The 13,978-nt window shown below is 41.3% G+C and overlaps 1 protein-coding gene across 1 annotated transcript; it reads right to left on the bottom strand.

Moving 5' to 3' along the window:
- Window positions 1-5: 5 nt before the first annotated feature.
- Window positions 6-1,836, bottom strand: LOC135942040 (pro-resilin-like). The gene is made up of 3 exons (XM_065487926.1): window positions 1,702-1,836; window positions 1,185-1,460; window positions 6-1,129 (listed from the first exon to the last, which is right to left on the bottom strand). Exons 1-3 carry the CDS (start codon window positions 1,753-1,755, stop codon window positions 74-76), a joined length of 1,386 nt encoding a protein of 461 aa, XP_065343998.1. The 5' UTR covers window positions 1,756-1,836; the 3' UTR covers window positions 6-73.
- Between the last annotated feature and the right edge of the window lie 12,142 nt (window positions 1,837-13,978).

Raw genomic sequence — 13,978 nt, 5'->3', positions numbered from 1 at the left:
GCAAGTTATTTACTTTGAGTTCAATAATTTAATACATTCGTTATGTACAACAAACATGGAATCAGGCGCATGTTTATTTGGACGGGGGCAGGTAGGAGCGGTCGGGGGCTCCGTACTGAGCGCTGGGAGCGGAGAAGTCGCTTCCCGATCCACCGAAAGAGTTGCCGGCGTTGGACGCGGGATCGTAATCGGTGAGGGGATCGGCCAGTGCGTTAACGGGGCGGCGGCTGGGAGCACCGTACTGGGTGCTGGGCGACGAGCCGAAACTGTCCTCGCCGCTGGGGACTCCGTACTGGGTGCTGGGGGTGTTGCCGTTGCGGTTGTTGCTGTTAGAGTAGCCGCTGCCGCTGGAGTATCCATTGCCGTTGGAGTAGCCATTACCGTTGCCATTGCGCTGGGGGGTTCCGTAGGTCTGGCTGGGGGTCCTGGCGCCGTTGCCGCTGGAGGGGGGTCCGTAACGCTGGCTGGGGGCACCACCATTGCGAGAGTTGCCGTTAGAGATGCTGGCGCTGGCAGAGGCGAATCCGGGACCGGTGCGGATGGCGGTTGAGCCGCGTCCGTTGCCGTTTCCGTTTCCATTACCACGGCCGGCTGAGGGGGCTCCGTAGGTGCGGCTGGGGCTTCCGTTTCCGTTGCGCTGACCATTGCCGTTACGCTGTCCATTGCGCTGGCCGTTGCCGGTGGCGGGTGCGTTGTAGGAGGCGCTGGGGGCGGTCAGGCCGTTGCCGCTGGCGGGTGCGTTGAAGGAGGCGCTGGGGGCGGTCAGGCCGTTGCCGTTCTGGGGGGCGCTGAAGGTGTTACTGGGGGTGCGGGAGCCTCCGTTCGAGTATCCACGGTTGCCATTGCCGTTGCCGTTGCTGGGCCTGTACTGGTAGCCCTGGTCGTTGGAGATGCTCTGAGCGTTGCGGTCGTATCCTCCCTGCTGAGAAGCGCGTTCGCGGGCGATGCGCTCGTCGGCCTCCTTCATGGCGTTGACGACGGCCTCGTTGGTTTCGCGCCACAAGCTCTCGGCCTGCGTGCAGTCGACATTGAAGTACCAGTCGCACACGAGGTATTTCTGGTTGAACAGGGTTCCGTTGGGGCACAAGAAGCTGTCGGTCCTGCTTTCAGAGTGGCAGATGTGGAAAGCCTGCAACAAAAATACGATGAATGCCTATTTGGGATGAAATGAAAATTATGCATACCTGGCATTGAGCTTCGGGGTCAGCGTAGTATCCGGGGAACTCCTGGTTTTCACATTTGAAGGAGGTTTCAGGAACAGTGTCGTAAATGGGGTAGTCCTCGCCGGGACGGCCGGGAATCGAGCCAACTTCCTCGCCTTCGCCCTCTCCCACGCGATCGGGATATCCATTAAATTCTTGGTCGTTCAGAGAGTTGGTTGAGCCAAAACTGTTGCCATTGGAGGGTCCACCAGAAGGATAGCCACTGGAGTATCCTTGCTGTCCACCACGAGGGTAGCCCTGAAAGGAGCAAATTAATTTGAATTGGGAATAATAGGACTAAAATTTGAATGAAATATATAATAAATTATCTTGATGAGAACTATTATTCAAAAAGATATAAAAATAAAATAAAAAGCCATCGTCAGCTATAACAATAAAAAATTACGAATAATAATTTTGGAAATTATGCTGGTGGAAAAACGACCACTGCTAGGGTTGCATGTTACGGGGTAGTAAATTTTCGGAAAATCGGGCTTACCTGTTGAGCCGCCGCCACGCAAAGAGCTGCACTGAGCACGATAAATAACCTCATGATCTACCGAATGTGCTTGTGTTTGTTTGCAATGGATGAATCGAGAGTGAGTGTGATGTTTGTGGTCCATGGCGGGCCTTTTATACCGGCTCATCTTTGCTCCGCTGGAAGGGGCAACAATTAGATCATCGCGCATCTTCATATTGCACACGCAGGCGAACGCAGTGATAGTTTGACGGTCAGACTCGCGCTCCAGATTGTATGCTTAGCGATTTTAATCTGTTTTTTGCACATAGAATAAGTGAGTGACTCGGCGCCTGCGGTCGATTGCTGGAGTGATTAATTCTTGCAATAAGGTTCATCTCGCAATTAAATAGTTTATGCTGCAAATGTACATGCGCGTATTGTTTTGTAACGCAATTTAAGTTTTACAATGTTCTCTAGAAATGAAACATTAGATATGACACAACAAAATATTTATTTCAGCTAAAGATCCATTGTAACTTTTTAATTTAAACATGCATAATGTAAAATGTAGTTTAAAAATACTCTGACTCAAAAATCCAAAGTTTACAAGAAAAACATTTTTGCTATTTCCAGCAATCAAGCGGCGAGCCTTCTCTCTGATTTATTTCACCAAAAGGAAGATTTTGCTCATAATTCGCATACAATTGGATAGATCGCGACAAGAGAAATCGAAATCAAGCGAAAAAAATCATTGACAAACCGTTTAATATTTCGGTAAATTTGGCAAAATCTGAAATTAAACTGTTCCTTGGTCCTGATTTAATCTTTTACTGTTTTTATAGAGTTAAACTGTTGCTAAATTTCACAAACAATAAACACAATGAACTGCTAACTTGCTACAGTCAGCAATGCAAAATGTTCTTAATTGTTGGCCTCTAATTTGAGTAAAGATGACATTTTAACGACGTGATTTGATTTGTAACAAAGACTGTTCTAAGCAACAAAGCAAATCATTGACTTATTGTGCATATAAGGACAGCCAAAGTAATATAATATGGCGACATGTGATAAGGCTACATGTGAGTAATTTACTTATTTTTCAATCATCTTAAAGAATTTTATCAAATTGTCCTGGTGGTGGAAAAATTACGCAACTTTCATCAACCAAACGCGAATTTCCTTGTTGCAAGAAAAGGGCAACAATCAATTCGACAGTGAAAATTTGGGTGTTTGTTGAACGAAGTGCAATTTTACCGCGACCAAAAAATATAAAATTGAAATCAAAACTTCAATGAAAAATTGGCGTTGCACGTAGAGATTTCATTGGTAAGATTACAGTTGCGCAACAACTCATTGCAGACGAATCAGGTAGTCTAATCAAGCAAGCATCTTCTCTTCTGACAGAGAGAACATTAGATGCTTGAAAAAAGAAAAGCAGCAGCCTGGCCGCTTCAATAAAACCGAACTGCGCTACGTTCGGATCGTTACACGTTTTGCAATATCGAAGCAGAATCTAATTATACATCAATCCGAAGCGTATCATTTCATTGCGAACTACTCAGATTAATTATGTATTTATTTGCAATTGCGATCACTCCACTTATTACCTCGGAGGTAAACATAATCAGACAAAAAGTTTTGAAACGAGAGCGGCAGCCGACACGTAATGAAGCGCGAAAAGTGGCTTCGCGAATCAAAGTGTAGCGCACCGCGGAAAGTTATGGTCTGCGAGAAGAATTAATGACTGGTCCGCCCGCTACACAGGCTTGATGCCTGTCAGATTACGTGCGAGAGAAGAGGCTGCCTTGCCAGAAGATGCGCCGGCAAGGTGAAAGTGCTCGCGCTCTGCGGTAACAAGGTTAATAAATATAACGCACACATTAATACTCGTGTATGTATGGCAGCAGACGCACGCATTCAGCATTCGGCGCGGCGATGCTGATCTCATCTCCTCATTTTCATAATGCCTCCGCGTTATAACCCAAATTGAGTTTGGCTGCGGCCGAAAACAGGCCCAAAAAGCACGTCCACTGCATGCGCCTAATTAAAATATCATATAAAAATCAAGCAGACAGCGTGCTTTTGCAAGGCATCCCGCAAATTGAGTGAGCAGAAATCGTAACATCCTCGTGCGCAACGGCCAGCTCTTTTGCATAATTGCGTTCCGACAATTTGGTAATTACTGCTCTATTTGGCTGTTTGTAATCAATCTTTTGGCTGTCATGATTCGACCTCACTTGAGAATTTCACGAAAAGTGTTTACTCAGTTGTGTAATCTTTCCGTTACTTCAAATTTCTCATTATATATGTTTAGTTTTTTAAAGCATCCAAATTAGCCTTCAAAATTTTTAAATAATTATTTACTGCAATTTTCGGTTGCAAAAATTTTCTTGGATTCGGTCCAATTATCTTCAGAATAACTTGTTATTGCAAGGTTTTGGTTTAATTTGAAAATTAAGGTATATTACAGACATCAGTATTGCCGAGTCTGAGTCTACATATATAAAATACTAAAGATATATAATTATGCTGTGTTAAATTAGGTAAAACTACAATTTTTTAGGTTTGTGGTACCTTTATGTTATAGGAAGGAATAACGATGCGCAGTGGTTTCCTATATTATGAATTTTATTAAAGCTGTAGTTGTGGGCTGCGTGTGTGGACTGCGACTTGTGGTTGATGGGACGACATCGGAAATGTGTAGACTGGGCTGCGTGGATGAATATGATGTGGTAGTGAGGCTCGGAGAGTGGGACGGAATACAGACTCGGGACGCGTCCGAGTGGGTTTGTCAGGGACTTCGGTGAAGCGTGGCGCAGCATCCGAAGTGTGGTACCGCTTAAGCCCAGGCGTGCGATCGACAACATCGGGGACGGAAGCTCATCGTCCTGCTGCGATGGTGATCTTTACGTCTTACAGGGTCCTCGTCCAGTTTGTCCTCAGGGTTGGTCCGGTCGTCTTGGCTGCTGCAGGAATTCTCTCTCTTTGAATTGCGTCGCGTCGGTTTATATATGCTCGTCAAACAATGTGATTAGTCTGTTGTGTGAATTTGTGTGTTGCAGAATGGTCATTGTTTGACGGAATGTAGGTACCCTACATACGCCCCTTACTGAGACTGGAAGTCGTATGCAGGTGGAAAATTTTGAATCTCACTTGCCAGGTCTTGATCGAAGAATTCTGCGTGTTCTTGTCTGGATGAATTTAAATACCTGATTGTTGAGGGCCGCGATGCATTTTGAACTAATTGTTGATTCTTGTTAATTGTTGAGCGGCCTCTTCCAGTTTGAAAAATTCTTGAGAATTGGCTGTCTTCATCCAGCGTCTATCGTCGGGGGTCACCAAATATATAGGAAGGAATAACGATGCGCAGTGGTTTCCTATATTATGAATTTTATTAAAGCTGTAGTTGTGGGCTGCGTGTGTGGACTGCGACTTGTGGTTGATGGGACGACATCGGAAATGTGTAGACTGGGCTGCGTGGATGAATATGATGTGGTAGTGAGGCTCGGAGAGTGGGACGGAATACAGACTCGGGACGCGTCCGAGTGGGTTTGTCAGGGACTTCGGTGAAGCGTGGCGCAGCATCCGAAGTGTGGTACCGCTTAAGCCCAGGCGTGCGATCGACAACATCGGGGACGGAAGCTCATCGTCCTGCTGCGATGGTGATCTTTACGTCTTACAGGGTCCTCGTCCAGTTTGTCCTCAGGGTTGGTCCGGTCGTCTTGGCTGCTGCAGGAATTCTCTCTCTTTGAATTGCGTCGCGTCGGTTTATATATGCTCGTCAAACAATGTGATTAGTCTGTTGTGTGAATTTGTGTGTTGCAGAATGGTCATTGTTTGACGGAATGTAGGTACCCTACAATGTGAAAATGTTTAAATGAAAGTATTAATGACTATAAAGTGTAATAAGAAGCTCTATCATTTATTCAAATACACGACACTTAAAAATTAGTACATCCATACATTGTGTAAGCAATAGAGTAAAAAGAGTGAAAACAGTAAAAGAATATACACCAAGAGCACATTTATCTGTTAAATTAACCTCATGATTAAAATTTAAGTTGGCAATACTAGAATTAAAACTAAATGTAAAATATTATGGTTGCACATGATTTAAATCATTCTTCGAGCTGTGAAATTCAAATGCCAGATACGCGGTGAAATCAATTCCCTCCGGTCAGATCCAAGATTGAGTCGAATAGTGAGCAACTTTGAGCTTTCTTTCACTCTTTTTACGAGTTTTGCGAGTGTGTTTTTCTGATCCAGTTAGCATAATTAATTCATGTAACACAAATTGTATCAAAATTTAGTTGAAAATTCGCCTATTTACAACATTTTTATCTGCCCGTTTCAAAGCGCTGTACCCCTACCAACGCCATTGCTGCGTGTCGCGCGATTCGGGCCCTCAGTGATCTACTATTCCAATCGTCATGGAAACAAATTAGCGAAAATCTAGCAGTTTACAACCATTTGAACCTTGCTTTCTAGAGCAGCCAGGGGCCCACATATTTTGCTTCGTGTTTGGTGCCTTATGCTTTAAGGTTGCATTTTTGGAGGATATTTCTGACCCAAAATACTAAAAATATATTTCTGATCGCGGTTTTCCATATAGCAATGTTTTTGTTTTCTTTAAGGAGAGCTAGTTTCATGTAAATTCTCTATCTTTTTTTTACTCCTTACAAGCAGTGGCCTGTCAAGAATAGATTGTCATTTTATTGCATTTGCAAATTCACTTCTGTCAAAAATTCCAAAAATTAGGAAGAAAAACACATAGTTTTCATGGATAAAAAATATCAATATTTAGTTACATTGTTAACAAAATTCAATGTGAGATAGATTCCATGATTTAATTGAAACGGACCTCATCCTCGTTGCTAATAAAATTCTCACCACAGATAGGTTGTTTATCTCCACTTTAAATTGTGCCTCTAGGGCTTTAATCTTTAAGAAGATTAAGCTCAAAATAACTTAAAATTAAGGTGTCAAAATCGCTCAATTTGGCTAAGAAACATTTAAATCCTCAAAAATCTCAAATTTACACCTCTTAATAGTATTCTCTTTCATCTATTCATACGAGCATAATTTTGCAATCCTCGAAAAAATTTTGACCCGCATACAATTAATTAATGCTTTGTTAATTTGTTAAAACTCAGAACCTCAGCACCATAATTTTATAACTTGAAATACAAGAGAGGCGTGAATAATTCACGCTGAAAATCGTGACTTTCTTTAAAACGTCCGCTCCGCGGCCACGTTGCCGACTGCGGAGGTAGTGAGTTCATTTGCAAATTCGAAAGTACTTACAATTAATGCATCGCACGATTAGAGCGGGCAATTAAAATAATGCATATATACTAACAGGTGGCGGTGAAAAAGGTGAGTCTTTCTCTGCTGAAAGCTTGAGATGAACGCATTCAGAATTCAGACACAGAATAGCGTGTGTATTCCGCGAGATGGGGCAATAAAAGTGGAGGTTAATTTGAGTGTGCGTAATTCTCAACCTGCGCCACTGAATAGAAACGTATTAGCGCTGGACTAATGAGGTTAGAAAGGTCGTCAGATTAACAAGTGCATATAAATAAATTATCATCGAAATATGCATGCTATTTCGCTGCGTAAGCTCCGCTTCTGAATGCGGCTTTCGAAACACACCAAAAACGCGAAGGTTGCATAATAGAACCATTAATCAAAATCGATGATATGCGGATTAATTATAGTTTCGATCGATCTAAATTCGGCCTCACTACTTCTCCAGATTCGAAGAAGAGTAATAAATCATTTGAATGGATGGCTTATTCTGAGTCCGAGTATAGAGTAAGGCTCAATCTGTTAATAATTAACGAGAATCCTAATAAGCCTGAGAGTAAGAGATGCTTTTAGGTTCGCAGTCGCGGCACTCCAGTGAAGGGCTGTTTTACACCGCAGCCCTTGATAAATTAGCTGGGCCGCGTCAAGTCTAATAAATCCAGGCGTCGCTACGTCAAAACTCGCACTTCCGTCCTGCTCTTGCCAAGAGAGTTAATTACATTTTGACACCCCTTTTGAATAACAAACAGAGCCGCGTCGAGTGCAACATCAACATCTCGTCACGCGCATGAAACTTTTTTGTCCTCGCGCTGTGGTCCCCTGCTGCCAGTGGAGCAGGCAGACCGACTGTCGCCGCGGCGTGGCGTGTTGCATACCACGCCCCACAATATTGCCCGCACTTGATGCGGAGGTCGAGCGTGAAAAAATTTGGCATGCATCTTCAATGCCTGGCACTCCGCAGTAAAAAAATGCAGTCTCGATTGGATGTCTTTTCTCTTTTATTGCTCTTTGTGCGCCAAATTACGGCTAATATGCTGGTCAAGGGCTCACTGTGTGTCTCAAAAGACGGACGTTTCCACAGAGTTTGAAGAGAAGCAGGTCTTGCACTTCGCTTTTCAGTTCTGCGGCTTTCCAGAAAGTCTTGGCGAAATTAACAGGATTAAAATGGTTAATTTAATAACTTTTTTGTAGGAAATGGATCAAATTCTTAACAGGGAGCTTACGGTTTGTTTAATCATATTAAAAACAACATATATATACTTACGTATATTTATTCGGTCAGATTTCAGAAAGTAACAGTCTTGCAATGATTCCTTAACTCAAATATCTAAGAGAACTTGGTTATGAATCTCTTAAAGTTGGGAAAACACTGAACAATAAGGGTAGTAATAATCTCGTCCCATAGATACCTGGAAATTATATGTATTACATTAGACTTTATTTGGTAAATACCAACGTTCAGCTGACCAAGATAGAGGCGCTGATATACATTAGAGCTTGTTTGTCTCACTTGAGTGCTGGATAGTTTTAAAGTTAGTCAAACATAAGCAGCAGGCAGACTGGAATTGTCTGAGGAAATTGAACACAAAATTGGTGAGTAATAATGATGGATTTCCATATTTTACTTTTTTAATATTATTATTTGGTTTTTTTAATATTACAAGGAATTTCCTTTTTTACTTTATCATTAAAGGAATATTTGATCTGTTTTATTTCTTTGAATGTGGAAGAGTTAAAAATCTTCACTGATCATTTTACGCCAGTTTTATTTTGTATATCCAGTTGAAAAGTGATGATATGTTGCTCTATTTGATTGGACATATCTTCAATTTATTTACCTAACTTTATAAGTTGAAAAACTCACATATTTCGATTCCTTATTCCTCTTTCGTCACTTTTCCTCCGTATTTACTCAATGTCCAGTTTGAAACTTGTAGGATTGATTAAAGTGTGGAGATCTAGATGATCATCTTCCTCCTGACAAATTTTTGGCAAATGCAAAGTATTTACCAATGCTAGTGAAGGCAATTGCACTCGCGGTTGTCCTTATTTTCAGTTGAAATTAAAAGTAGCTTCTTCGGTGTGTAGCGAACTGTTTATTTTCTGTACACCCAGGAAGCACATTTAAATTTCAACTGTATAATTTCGAAAATGTTTTGTTAACAACACATCAGCTTCCTAAAAAAATGCAATAGTTGATGATTTTTAGTTGGAAAGTAATGGCATCGTTTTGTAACAGCCAGGCAACGTTTTGAAATATCATGTGTAGCATAACATGGACGTAAATAAAATTGTCGTCAAACAATTTATTTCAAAACAAATACAGAGGATGTTCCCAAATTCTAAATTACTTTGTCATCAAAATGACAGCTGAGCGAAGTGAGTCATTCATTATAAAATTCTCTTCTCTGTATCTTATCTTTCCTACATTTTGCAAGCTGCAGCTCTTGAAAACACTTATAAAGTGCTTTTAAAAAGTCAAGAATACCTTCAAATCGAATTAAGCACATGTTAAAAAAAGATAAGGATGATATAGTACTGCCAAAATAGATGTGCTGTGAAATATAATGGTCAACTTTGTTAGCCGCGTTTAATTACAATATCTGCACGTCATACATATGGAAAGGGTAAAAATTGCTGAGCAACTTTTAGATAAAAATCAGGCATTGCTCAGAAGAATTACATCATGTTTTGCGCGTTACCGAATGATAAATTGCAAGAGCAATCTGCATCGCAATGGGCTCTTTCTGCATGTAATTGACAGATGAGTTGAAACTTGCCCAATTCTCAATTATATCAATCGAAACAAAAAGCAATTTCGCCAGCGGGCGATGCGCTGCTATAAAAAGGATCCGTAATGAAGCGCTCTATTCGAGGTCTACGCGGAAGTCTAGGCCAATCATTTGCATAATGAATATTGTGCTAATTCTGGAACAAGTGTATATATACCTACGTGAGGAATTTAGAATACGCGTGCTGATGGTGCGGCGGGAAGCCGACAAATTGCCGCTCGGCAGAGGCGCGCATAATAACACTTGAACTTCATGAGTCTCGTTGCGCTGCTGCCTGCCGCAGACAAAGGGTCGTACACACAGGCATTATTTGGCCAAAAGGCAATTCATCTCGGAGCATCAATTTGCTGCCGATCCATTGAAGAAAGGCTCCATTCACGGAAGACCTCGCACCAAAGATGGGAAACCGAAGCGTTCATCAATCAGCGGTCGAAAATTAAAAAGTGCACTGTCTGCTTGCTCGCGATTTCGAAACTCCTGCGTGGAGCAGTGCAAGGTGCGGACAAAAGAGCGATTCATCGAGGGCATTATGCTAAATCGTCTGCTTTGAGATGATTCAATTCAATTGTTGGGCCAACAAAATCGTGCCGGCGCGCGGCAAGTGGATTCTTGCAAGCGCGCAGATCAATCAAGCAAAACGCGAAACTCATCTATCTCGCCATCGAGTACATAATGCGGTTGCATAATCGGTAACGAGAGTTGTGCTCTGCGAAATGGCTGCTTGACCTAGCTTTCGGTCACTGATGCAACCGGCAGCCCATCAGGATAAATCACCTGCAAAAAATCCGGCTCTTCTCCAATTACAACGGCGAAAGAATGCACACATGTTCGCCGATAAATCCACAATGCACAAAAGGCGGGCAGACCGCGAATCTGGCTCTGCGGTTGCTCAAGTCCATTGGAATTATTACGATTTTTTTCTTCAACTTCTGCCAAGCTGCAGCGTAATGAAGCGGTTGCTGCTTGTGATGCGTGGGCGCTCGTTCGTGAATTCTCTCTGATTTGTGCTCTTTGTGGCATTGAATCACCACCGCACTCTCGCTTACGCTTGTCCATTGAATGCATTTGACTAATGACGATGCAGCCTTGATACCGATTTGAGCATAATCGTCCCGACTATGCTCTCTTCATTGTGCAGATCACAAATTGCACATCTGTGCTTTTGCCACCGCCGACGCGAGATTAGCACCCGTGCTTAATCCAGTCTTTGCTTCTAAAGATATAATAAAGGACTCAGATTGTGAAATCCAAGTATGTTGGGTACTTTTGCGTCCTCACAATTTACAGCTGAATTTAATTATCAATTTTATTTGGTAGGGTTATTTAAAATGATTTAAAGAAAAAAGAGTATTGTTGAATAATGATAACCAGCTATATACTGCAATCACAATTAATTAATCAACGACAATCACGCAATTCTACAGAGCTTTTTTTAATTATTTAAATTCTTTCGTCTAGTTTTTTAAACCATCTGCAAATGCCAAACTCCGTCTAAAACCGTCCGTGAAAATGTTTTAACGCCCTTAAAACGCTTAAAATAGTCCACATTTTGTTGGGTGCAGTAAAAATTTGTCTACCAAAAACGTTAAGCTTTTCTATCACCTTTCTTCAACCAGACATATCTTCTTTTTAGAAATAAATTTTCATGCATGGCTTAATCTATTTTTTATATTCGGTGTTTAAAAAGAAATTTGTTTACAAGCAGATTATGGCAAAAGTATCTACATAGTTATGCAGTGCTTAGTAAAAGCTGGTAAATTGACTTGAGATTCCAATGTTTAATTAATATTTCGACTAAAACAATTCGCAGATTGAAACAATTGAATTTAGCTTCACCCGAAATTTTGGAAAAATGTGTACAAACTGTCATGTAATGTACCTTAGCACAGTTTAAAAACAGTCGTATTTTTACCAATATAAAAAACATAGAAAATACCCCACCTCACTTTAATTTTTCGTCTATAGAATCTAGACGGTGTTATCTCAAATTCCTCAAATAAAGCCCAAACATAAAGATTGAAATAGCAATAATATTTGAAGGCTTAGTTGACTGAAATATATCTAAATGATATTTTAGACAAGATTAAAATAGTTATTATAGATGTTTTAAAAGTATGAGCTTCAATACGTTTTCTATGTCCTATTTACCGGGCTTGAATCCCCTAATTAAAATGCAGAATAGATTATTGTGTCTTTCTGCATGCCAAGAATATCGTGTAACGACGTTATATTTAACCCGTTGTTTCGTTGTGCAAAGTTATTCATTTTAACAAATATATATACGGTTCAAGCTAAAAAGAAATTTTCACTCTGACAGCTATTTGTTTTTGTGCGCCGTAAAAATAAATTCTTTCTATTTCTTGATCTTAACTTTACAGACAAGAACAGATTTACAAAAGGATATATTATACAAATTATTCTTCATGTGAGTTTCAAGGCTGGAGAAAATTTTATTGGCAAATAAAATAACAAACGCCTTGAATAAATAAAGCGGTGCATAACATGTTCAAATTTGTGATAGTTGAAACAATGCCGCAATAATTTTGGGTAAACACCTTATTGTTAGCAAATTGTGTTGCCGCAAAAAAACCCCAATCAATTGGAGTTGATAGAAAAAAGCAATCTCAGCCAATTTGATCGGTTTGCCTTTTTGCAGCCGCGTCTTTTTTCAATTCGCTCGCTCCACACAAGTTAATTTCGCCTGCTCTTGCAAATTGTTAATTTCCTGCTGCCTCTACTGATGGATGCTGCTGGTGTGTGTCATCGCGTCACAAAGAACCGTCGGCCAACAAGCCGGTTGCATAGCTCACAGGGGCTTCAAAAAGCAGCCGGCTTGCTGGATAACCTAATTGTGCTGCTCCCATGTGCGTGGCAGGCCGGGTCAAGGGTCGAAACACCAGTTTTATCGCAGCCAGCCTCCAATCAATGCCATTGTTCATTAAATTGTTCATCTTCTCTCCATTTTTATTTGATTGTGCATTCGCAAATGGAGCCAACGTCACGGAGGCAACTCGATCGATCATCTTTTTATGGCATATTTGCAATTTGTTTATTTTAATTTGCTCCGAGATTGCTGGACGAGCTGGGGCGAGGCAGTGAACTTAATTTTATGTGACAACTTTGTTGATCGCAACACTGGCTGATGGACTGACTGTTTGATTAAACGAGTTCAGTCAATCGCTGCACGAGCTCAATATTGGTTTCCCTGTAAATTAATGTTGCACCCTCTTCTGACGCTACCGAGCGCCAATATTCTTTCAAAGGATCACTTTGTCAGCAACTCCTGTTTGCGCAACAAAAGTTCTAACACCGTATTTTCTGTGTTAGATGGTCAGAGAAAATTAAAACAGTTGATTTAAGTTTCAAATAGCAATCTCGGATGATGGAAAATATTTTCAACGCCTCTCTGATGAACCACAAAAAGTTGAATAATCAGCATTTTTCCTAAACAGACATGACTATCTGTGTTTACTAATTTAATCACGCCTAACACGGCTACTGCTTTTTAATGTGTAACAAAATAAAAACTATGCCAATCCTTTACATCAAACGACTATGTGTCTGTTTGTGATAAACATGTTGTGTAGAATTGGATTTATTTTAAATTTCGTCGTTAATTTATTTACTGCCACGGGTAAAAATTGTGAGTATTTATAGCAACCTTCCAGGTCTATTTTAAATTTTTCTTGCTATGAAATATTCATTCAAAACTAAGATTCAAATTTTTTGGCGGAATATTTAAGGTTTTACAGAAACGGGCCTTTGAACGTGGAAATGTAGTGATGGGATTACGCAATAAAATAAAAGGGACAATGAAGTGATTCAGTTAAGAGGCTGTGTGATATATCCCGACACACATCCAATGATTCCCATCGGCACAGAGAGCGAGAGCGTGGGTAAGAAAAACGATGTGCGTGCGGCTAGCGCTGCCTCCTCCCTCACTCTAATCGCAATAAAAAAGCCAACTAGACCTCTTTAGCGGCAGAGACTGCCATATCCGCCATTAGCAGTCCGGAAAGGAAGGAATTAAGATCGTAAGCAGCGAAAAATCGCAGCGGGCCACGCGGCCGAAAGAAGCAACAACAACTTGTTGCCGCCGCGTCCGAGACGCATTTGGTGGGTGCTCGACGGACCGTTTCTAAAGGGCCGAATCCAGCATCACGCACTGGTGCCCCTGGTGACACGCGCGGAGGGGGGAGGGACAGAGGTCATCATCA

This window comes from Cloeon dipterum, chromosome 4 (assembly GCF_949628265.1).
Source record: "Cloeon dipterum chromosome 4, ieCloDipt1.1, whole genome shotgun sequence".
Classification (NCBI taxonomy): Eukaryota; Metazoa; Arthropoda; class Insecta; order Ephemeroptera; family Baetidae; genus Cloeon; species Cloeon dipterum.
The sequence above is the reverse complement of the archived record's forward strand: the minus strand, read 5'-3'. Positions and strand labels throughout refer to the sequence as shown.

Bases quoted from the DNA above. Each gene is read 5' to 3' on its own strand.
- LOC135942040 (XM_065487926.1), bottom strand. From the start codon at position 1,755: ATGAGGTTATTTATCGTGCTCAGTGCAGCTCTTTGCGTGGCGGCGGCT. The intron at 1,461-1,701 runs GTAAGCCCGATT...TGCTCCTTTCAG, and splicing joins GCGTGGCGGCGGCTCAACAG to GGCTACCCTCGTGGTGGACA. The intron at 1,130-1,184 runs GTATGCATAATT...TTTTTGTTGCAG, and splicing joins ACCCCGAAGCTCAATGCCAG to GCTTTCCACATCTGCCACTC.